This window comes from Trichechus manatus, unplaced genomic scaffold, assembly GCF_000243295.1.
Source record: "Trichechus manatus latirostris isolate Lorelei unplaced genomic scaffold, TriManLat1.0 scaffold00084, whole genome shotgun sequence".
Lineage (NCBI taxonomy): Eukaryota > Metazoa > Chordata > Mammalia > Sirenia > Trichechidae > Trichechus > Trichechus manatus.
Genome location: NW_004444020.1, coordinates 7,468,425 through 7,478,528, shown reverse-complemented (window position 1 = coordinate 7,478,528; position 10,104 = coordinate 7,468,425). Strand labels below are relative to the sequence as shown.

The 10,104-nt window shown below is 37.5% G+C and overlaps 1 protein-coding gene across 2 annotated transcripts in view; it reads right to left on the bottom strand.

Annotated features, from left to right (window-relative positions):
• The window catches only part of PPP2R3A (protein phosphatase 2 regulatory subunit B''alpha), a 247,366-nt gene that overhangs the window by 31,302 nt on the left and 205,960 nt on the right, over window positions 1-10,104 (bottom strand). For both annotated transcript variants that reach the window (XM_004381424.2, XM_004381425.2), the window contains 3 exons: window positions 5,960-6,135; window positions 2,924-3,042; window positions 991-1,097 (listed from right to left, as the gene is read on the bottom strand). In XM_004381424.2, the coding sequence (XP_004381481.1) occupies window positions 991-1,097; window positions 2,924-3,042; window positions 5,960-6,135 (402 nt within the window). The remainder of the gene's footprint in view (window positions 1-990; window positions 1,098-2,923; window positions 3,043-5,959; window positions 6,136-10,104) is intronic.

Here is a 10,104-nt window from a genome sequence, read left to right as displayed (position 1 = left end):
AAGGACAGTGTTGATGTGTTGTGAGGTTGTTAACCATTGTCATAGGGCAACATGTGTACTGTTTAATGAGAAACTATTTTCATGTGTAAACCTTCATCTAAAGTGAGAATAGCAGCACAATCGGAAGAGCGCGGTCAATGTCACTGAACTGTGCATGTAGAAATTTTTGAAATGGTGTATCTTTGGCTATGTATATTTTCACCAAAAAAAAAAAAAATAAGGTTGAGAAGGGAGAGGGTTGACATGTCGTGGGGTTGTTAACCATGTCATAAAACAATATGTGTACTGACTGTTTAATGGGAAACTATTTTTTCTGTAAACCTTCACCTGAAGTACAGTTAAAAAAAAAAATTAAAAGATTAACTGAAGGCCTTAGAAAAACAATGACTAATGGAGAATTAGAGGACTTGCTAAAGGAGTTGCTAACAGTTGATGGAAAGAGCCAGCAAATGATAAAATTGCTGAAATGTTTCAAGCAGTGAAATTCTTAGATAATTAAATTCTTACCCTGGTCCCTTTATGGAATTACATCTTGAATATTATAAATTCTATGTTGAGGTTATTTACCGTTCAGGACTGAATGTACAAAATCATATATGATAAATATATGTTTTAAATATGGTCATATCCATTATTTAAAGGACCTTCAGTTCCATTAGCCTGCACCTGCATCTACAGGGTTTACAGATGTCACTGTTACAGTAATATGACTGCTTAGTGATCCTAATTTCCAGTGAAAGGTGTGATTCACTAAAGGAAATGGGACATGAGAAGACTTTCTCAGGAAATTAGTGAAAAAGGGAAGAGCTGACTGCTGGGGAAAATATTCATTTAACTAAAGTTGGTTAGATTACTCTTATTTTTATGATATTCAAAACTGGTAAAAACAGAAAAGGATTGCTAGCTGGATTTCTTAAGTTGGCTTTAATGTTCCTGTTGTGGGACTCTTGTTAATAAAAAGTTCTACAAGACACAGAGAGACACACTCACCCTTCCTGGAACTGCGCTTGGGCAGACTCCTCTGCAACAAGAGTCTCATATTCCTCAGCAGCGAACCTGTCCCAGTCAGAGGGCTCAGGCCCATCATTTTCAACATCCTGATTGGAAAGAAGACAGCCACAGGAAACAAAAATAAGACAAACAACTGGAGACAGGTCATCACAAATGTTGCTATGTATCTCTGAAAAAACCATCTGAAAATGTTTCATTTCAACATGTTAAAAAAGGAGCTAAGGTAACTCTCCCACAGTGATTTTCTACACCTCAAATCCTAAATTTATAACTAAGTGGTCAGCAGCTAGATTCTTTAGCCTTGTAATCAGAGACCTTGATCCAGCCCCTTCTCCCCAGCATTTTACACAGCAGCCATCTGGAGTGACCTGTGGTTTTTACATGCCCAACTGAAACATACCACCCCTTCCTCTGCCATATTTTTATTGTTTCTTTAAAGGCCAGCTGAGACAGCATGTCATCTCTGATATCTTCCTGGAAATGTCCCTTCTTTCCCAAATCACTTCCTTCTCTATATCATTATATGGTTTGGTTGCCACTTTTTTTCTTCTGAGTCTTTTTTATCTGCATATTAATACCTAGTATCTTTTTTAACATAGTGCTTGGAATTTATTGAGAACTTTCTAATTAATAAGTTCTTTGCAGATCAGAACCAATATTGATAATTACTACATCCTATAAAGAAAAGTTAAAAGTAAAATACGTAACAGAAATAAAAGAAATGGATGGGGGTGGCTATACATTTTCTTTCCTTCTATAGTATGGACATTGTCTTGGACTGTACTTCCAGGTAAGATACTATCTTTTTAGGCTGAATGTCCATTAGTGTTGCTGTGGGGTCTAGGGTCAGTTATGCCTAGAAGAACGTAAGTACTTAAATGTTGACCATACAATGTGGTTAACTATGATATTTAATCCATTTTAAGATACTCCTCTCTCCTTTTCTCATCTCTGAAATTGGCATGCATCTTAGACTTATACATGGTAATGTTTTTTCTTGCTTAGAAGTACATAAAATAATGGGGCATCTTATAACTAATGACATCTTAGATTCAAAGAAATGCAGAATTGGCTTTAGAACAGCAATAATGCATCAGTTGCAGAGAATTTGTTTTTAGAAGATGATATTGTATTCCTCCTACTGTTAGGTCAAACAGTTATGCAATATGTCGAAGAAAATGAAAAGACTGCAAAAGCTTTCTTGTAGTTGTACTGTCACTCAAATGAAGCAGTCCTTTCCTAGTGCTATTATTTTTACTTTTTAAACAGGAATAGTAGGGGGAAGTGGTGATAATTTTTTTTTTTTTTTTAAGACATGGATCATAGGCCAGGGTTTTCTGAGAGTCTACATGTTTTTGCATATGGGGAAAGGGTGCTCATTTCTATTCAGAGACAAACGACACTGAAGACTGATAGCCCTGCACAGCAATCATTATCACTTGAAAAAGTATCATTGTGTGAAGGTTGTATGTCATGGAGAGCGTCTAATTTTCAATACGATGTAGAGTTTTTTGTTCATTTGGTTTTGTTTTTACCATGGCACCTAGGAATGAATGGTACAAGTAAATCAAGTCCAATATAGTTTCTAATATAGCTGTGTCTATTGATATATTTTTAAAAGTTACATTAAAAGGACATTTTTTCAAAACTATTTTTTTCACAGACTTTTTTAGAGCAGTTTTAGGTTTAAAGGAAAACTTGTTTTTTTTTTGGTAACTCGTTTCTAATATGCACTTAACTACACAGGCCATACAATTCACTCAATGGAAAGTTCTGAGGCAGATACAGGTTACCTAAACTTGAAGATTACCTCTTTAAATGCTGAGATTGCTGCATGCAGAGACCATCATTATATGTAGCACACAGCCCCTGATATTGAGCCCTCAAATAGAAGTTAAAACTATACTGATACCTTCTGGACTGCAAAGGGATCTCTCTGTTCGTGGTCTAAGTATTTCTCCAGATTAAAAAAAGTGTCATAGAAGATGTGAGCCATTCTGCATCTCTTCAGATCATGGAGAGTTATTTTGCCTGCATAGAAACAAAGAAAGATGGTAAATTTCACCAACAGCTGCTTTGACAAAAGACAAAAAAGTTCACTGAAGTTTAAAAGATCTATCTAGTTTTATTAGAAAAATCCCTTTTGTTTTTTCTTATTGAGGTAAAATTCATAACAAAGTTCACCATTTAAACCATTTTAAAGTGTACAATTCAATGTTATACAATCATCACACCATCTAGTTCCAGAATATTTTCATCACTCCAAAAGGAAAACCCATACTCATTAATCAGTCACTTCCCATTCCCCTCTTCCCTGAGCCCCTTGGAACCAGTAATCTGCTATTTCTCTCTATGGAAAAGTCCCATTTCTTATACAGGTATACCTCAGAGATATTGCAGGTTCAGTTCCAGACCACTGCAATAAAGCGAATATCACAATAAAATGAGTCACATGAGTTTTTTGGTTTCTCAGTGCATATAAAATTTGTTTATACTATATTGTAGTCTATTAAGTGTGCAATAGCATTATGTCTAAAAAAACAATGTACATACCTGAATTAAAAATACTTTATTGCTAGAAAATGCTAACCATCATCTGGGCCTTCAGTGAGTTGCCATCTTTTTGCTCGTGGAGGGTCTTGCCTTGATGTTGTGGCTGCTGACTGATCAGGGTGGTGGTTGCTGAAGGCTGGGGTGGCTGTGACAATTTCTTAAAATAAGACAACAATGAAGTTTGCTACATCCGTTGACTCTTCCTTTCATGAAAGATCTTCTCTCTAGCGTGTGATGTACCTACAAGTGGAACTTCTTTGAAAACTGAAGTCAATACTCTTAAATTCTGCTGCTGCTTTATCAACTAAGTTTAAGTAATATTCTAAATCTTTTGTTGTCATTTCAACAATGTTCACAGCATCTTCACCAGGAGTAGATTCCATCTCAAGAAACCACTTTCTTTACTCACCCATGAGAAGCAATTCCTCATCTGTTAAAGCTTTATCATGAGATTGTAACAATTCAGTCACATCTTCAGGTTCTACTTCTAATTCTAGTTCTCTTGCTATTTCTACCACATCTGCAGTTACTTCCTCCACTGAAGTTTTGAATCCCTCAAAGTCATCCATGAGGGTTGGAATCAACTTCTTCCAAACTACTGTTAATGCTTATATTTTTACCTCCTTCTATGAATCACGAATGTTCTTAATGACATCTAGAATGGTGAATCCTTTCCAGAGGTTTTCAATTTACTTTGTCCAGATCCATCAGAGGAATCACTATGCAGCTATAGCCTTATGAAATGTATTTCTTAAATAATAAGACTTGAAAGTCAAAATTACTCCTTGATCCATGGGCTGCAGAATGGATGTTGTGTTAGCAGGCAAGAAAACAACATTAATCTCTTTGTATATCTCCATCAGAGCTCTTGGGTGACAAGCTGTGTTGTCAATGAGCAGTAATATTTTGAAAGGAATCTTTTTCTGAGCAGTAGGTCTCAACAGCGGGCTTAAAATATTCAGTACACCATGCGGTAAACAGATGTGCCGTCATCCAGGCTTTGTTGTTCCATTTATAGAGCACAGGCAGAGCAGATTTAGCACAATTCTTAAGGGTCCTAGGATTTTCACAATAGTAAATGAGCATTGGCTTCAACTTAAAGTCACCAGCTGCATTAGCCTCTAACAAGAGAGTCAGCCTGTCCTTTGACGGTTTGAAGCCAGGCATTGACTTCTCTCTAGCTATGAAAGTCCAAGATGGCATCTTCTTCCAATATAAGGCTGTTTTGTCTACACTGAAAATCTGTTGTTTAGTGTAGCTACTTTCATCAATTATCTTAGCTTGATCTTCTGGATAACTTGCTGCAGCTTCTACATCAGCACTTGCTGCTTCACCTTGCACATTTATGTCATGGAGACAGCTTCTTTCCTTAAACCTCATGAACCAGCCACTGCTAGTTTCAAACTTTTTTCTGCAGCATGCCCACCTCTCTCAGCCTTCATAGAATTGAAGAGAATTAGGGTCTTGCTCTGGATTAGGCTTTGGCTTAAGGGAATGTTGTGGTTGGTTTGATCTTCTATCCAGACCACTAAAACTCTCTATATCAGCAATAAGGCTGTTTCACTTTCTTATCCTTCATGTGTTCACTGGAGTGGCACTTTAAATTTCCTTCAAGAACTTTTCCTTTGCATTCACAACTTGGCTCACTGACTGACTCAAGAGGCCTAGCTTTCAACCTGTCTCGGCTTTTGACCTGCCTTCTTCACTAAACTTAATCATTTCTAGCTTTTGATTTAAAGTGAGAGACATGCGACTCTTCCTTTCACTTGAACAGTTAGAGGCCATTGTAGGGTTATTAACTGGCCTAATTTCAATATCATTGCGTCTCAGGGAATAGGAGTCTCAGGGAATAGGGAAGCCCAGGAGAGGGAGAAGGGGGAACAGCCTGTCAGTGGAGCAGTCAGAACACACACATTTATCGATTAAGTTTGTCATCTTCTGTGGGCGCGTTTTGTGGTGCCCCAAAACAAGTACAATAGTAACATCAAAGATCACTGATCACAGCTCACCATAACATATAATAATAACAAAAAAGTTTGAAATATTGCGAGAATTACCAAAATGTGACACAGAGACACGAGCACATGCTTTTGGAAAAATGGCGCTGATAGACTTGCTCGATGCACAGTTGCCACAAACCTTCAATCTGTAAAAAACGCAGTATCTGTGAAGCGCAATAAAGCAAAGCACAATAAAACGAGGTATGCCTGTAGTGGATCTGCCATCAATCATTGTTCTACACTAAACAGTAAAGGTGAAACTTTAAACACTTCTGTACTTACGAAGCCTGTAGAGAAGACTCTGGAAACTTAAAATAATTTAGAACAATCTGGGATTATGTGCCCCACTCTGTAACACAGGTGAACAGTGCAAATGGCCCTTTACGCAGTCTCACCATCACTAGCTGGCTTCACCAGGTCAAGCATCTGGCAAAGCAAATCATGGAACGGCAGGGGCTCGATGCCCATGGCTTCCATCCGCTCACACTGCTCCTCGTAGAAGTACTCCAGCTCATACATGGAGAGTACACCATCCCCGTCCATGTCCATGCAGCGGAACCAATACTCAATGCTGGGAGATAAGGGCACTCATTAGCATGGGCCTAGTAAGAGTCCTTCACTCACCCAGATTTCCTGTTGCCCATGTTTCTTTTTAAATAACGTTACACGTGTATGTTAGACTTAGAAACTTTTACAAGGTTTGTTAGAAAAAATGGCAGATCCCTTCTTCCCTTATTTCTCCTTCCCCACAACCAACTACTTTCAACATTTGATTATTTTGGTTTTTACCTTCATATTTTCAGGTAAGAAGCCTATATTGTTCCTTTCTTATGTTTATATTTCAGGAATTGTGTATTAATTTCACACCATGAGATGAGGTTTTAGCTCTTTTTACCACTTCTTCCCATCTTAACTACATGTCCTTCCCATCCTCTTAATAAATTGTTCAATACTTAGAGATTATGACTACATATTTTTCTTTTATCTGTTTAATTTTCTGTCTACGTGTCACTAATTCAACCCCAAACTCTCTGCCAGTTGTCTAAATTCACAATTGGTCTCATCAGGTATTTTATTAATTGGAGCTTGAAGCAGCCTTTCTTGGTTCCTTCTGAACTGCTATAATCTGGACTAGTTGATCTCTAGGCCTGGTTCACAGTTTCATCCTAGGGGTTCCTTTCACTTTCCTCCTGTTTCTTGTATCTCACGTTTTCCTCATTTTTGGTGTACTTCCTTGTTTGGTATAGCACATCCTCAAGTTGCTTTCTGGAAAAGGGAGCACGGCAGGGAAATTTTTTGAAATATTGGATATTTGAAAATGGCTTTTTTTCTAATCTCTAACTTGGTTGGTATTTTGACTAGTTATAAAATTATAGGTTGGTAGAACTTTTCCTCCAGAATTTTAAAGGCACTGATCCATTCTCTTCTACCTATCCATTGTTGTTGAAAAGTCTAAAGCTGTTTTAGTTTCTGATCCTTTGAAGATAACTTTTTCTTTTTTCCTCTCTGAATCCTGTAGAGGTTTCTCTGTCCCCTAGTGTTTTGAAATTTCATGATGAAATGCCTTGGTCTAGGTCTATTTCATCTATTTTGCTCGGCTTTCTGAGCACTCTTTCAAATTTGCAAACTTTCTTAAATTATTTTCTTTCTTCTTTGTTCCCCTTCCCCCTTTCTGTTCTGTTTCTGAAACTCCTGTTATTCAGATCTCTGTGGTCTAATAGGGAGCTCTGGTGGTGCAGTAGGTAAGAGCTATGGCTGCTAACCAAAAGGTCGGCAGTTTGAATCCACCAGCCACTCCTTGGAAACCCTATGGGGCAGTTCTGCTCTGCCCTAAAGGGTCGCTATGAGTCGGGATCAACTCAATGGCAACAGGTTTTGTTTGGTTTTTGGTTTAGTCACATATGGCTACTGAACATTTGGAATGTGGTGAGTCCAATCTGAGATGTGTTCTAAGTGCAAAATACACAACTAATTTTGAAGACTAGTATGTAAAAAGAATGTAAAAGATCTCATCGATGTTTTTATTGATTACATGTTGAAATGATATATTGGTTAAATAAGATATATAATTAAACTTAACTCTACCTGTTTCTTTTTACTTTTTTAATACGACTAAATTTTAGAATTACATATGTGGTTTGCATCATATTTCAATTTTCAGTGATGTTGGACTTTTTGGACTGATTCTTTAATTTTCATGTCTTTTCTCTCTAGTGCTTCATTTTTTTGTTCTTTCTGGGAGGTTTACGTAGCTTTATCTTCTAAACATTTTGTTTTTTGTTTCTGCTATCATAGTTTTGATTCCCCAGAGATCTTTTCTGGCTCCCTGAATATTCCTTTTTTAACAAGTACCATTCTGTTCATGTTCTGTAAATGTAATTTCTTCTCTTATCTCTCTGAGGATATTAAAATAGTATCTTTTTTTTGGCTACAGTTTTCTTTTCCCTGCAAGTCTCTGTTTCATCCAAGTTACTTGTTTTTCCTAGTTTGGTCTCTCTTTTATATAAGAGGCTTTACTCAGGTGTCTAGTGATCATATTTAAAAGCAGGTACTAAAAAGCTGATCAGATGTTCTGATTTGTAAGTCTGTTGACTCTGGGCTTTACTGTAAAGTCATCTGTCTGGGTTCTTTTCTTGGGGATGACCTGATATCAAATCTTCAGGTCTTTATCCTTGGGCTGGACAGATTCCCCAGAGAAGGATGTTTAAGCCTCCTGCCTGGAGGTTCAGGACAGGTTGCCAGCATTCTGTAAGATGAATGAAGAATGAAGACTGGGCATCTCAACATTCAGTAAGCATAATCATTCTATTATTCACTTGGTACCCAGATCTTCAACCACGCCTGGGTCTTCCCAGTTTAGAGGTCCTCTATTTTATATTTCCAGGGAATAAAGCACCAGTTTTTGGCCAAGGTGGAGGAGATGATCTGTAGATCAGCTGCTGCTTTAAACAGACTTTCAATAAACTGTTCTGTTTTTTGGCTCTACCTTTACCTCCTCCCCACTTCCAAGGTTCCTGCTACCACAAATACCAAGTGTTTCGGGGGTTTTGCTAGGAATATTTGGTTTCTTCTTGTTTTTTTTCCTCTTCTGGATTCAGGTAGTCTGCTAAGTTTATCTGCTTTCTAGTTTCCTAGCTTTTGTTATTGTTATTTCTTTTGTTAGTGTGGGTTTATTCCTTTAAAAAAAATCCCTTTACTGGCATTTCAGTGGGGTTTCAAGAGGGACCAAAAGTACTGTGTGGTAAACTTGCTATCTTTACCCAGAAGCCTATCATGGCCACTTTGTCATATACCACTGTCACTTGAAGTAGCATCTATAGCCATGTTATCTATTAATCACAGAATATGAAACCAACAGCATTAATTGACAATAGAAAACAATATTTTTCTATTAAAAGCCACTGATTCATGGCAAAGTAAAATTTCTCAAGAGAAGGTGTTAGGAGACCATCGGTCAAACTCCCAATTGTAGGCCTGAAGCCATATTAAGAACAACCATATGTTTAATGATTATTAAAAAACTTTTTTGGGTAAAGAAAGGTGAAAATAACTAATTTGTGACTATAAACTGCTTTCAAGTAAGTCACACTAGGATCTGTGTGCACCTATTCTCAGAAAGAAATTTTACATTGCAACAAAATGAACATGTAATACTTACAAAGTTCTTTTGAGAAATCTATTTGATAACTGTACCAGCTTAATGTTTAATGTTACAATCAAAGAATAGAGAGAGACGTGCATTGCATCCAATGAACATGAGATAATAGAGTTTGGCTGTGATGAGGTCCATTCATACCATATCTACTCTGAGAGTTATATAAATTCCTGATTGTGGGAAAAACCCTGAGTTTGTTCCACATCCCCCCTCCCCATAAAGGTGCTAATATCTGGTTGTTATACAATCGTATCATTATTTTTCTAGTGATAGTTGTTTTGAGTAGTAAAAATAAGGGGCAGAAGAATGTCCTTTGACTGGTCTCTAAGGTCTCCTGGTGTCCTGAAATTCCTTACTGCTTATCTTCATTGTTTCTGTTCTGTTTGTGTGCTTTCGAGTTAATTCCGACTTACAGAAACCCTCTAGGACACAGAAGAACACCCCATAGTATTTCCTAGACTGTAATCTTTATGGGAGCAGATGGCCAGGTCTTTTCTCCTGTGGAGCGGCTGGTGGGTTCGAACTGCTGACCTTTTGGTTACCTACCAGCTGAGCACCTTAACTATTGCACCGCCAGGGGTCCTTATTGCTTATCTTAAGAGAACCAAAATCAGATCAGAAGACAGTAATTCTTGATTTTGACAAGGGCCTAATAGAACTGAAGTAAAGGCAACTTTATAAAGAAATATAAATTAGGAACACTAAGAGTCTATATAATTAATAAAGCTATGCAATTGGCCATCTAAGACGCATCAATTGGTCCCAACCACTTGGAGTAAAGGAGAACGAAGAACACCAAAGACACAAGTATTGGCCCAAGAGACAGAATGGGCCACATAAACCAGAGACTTCATCAGCCTGAGACCAGAAGAACTAGATGGTGCC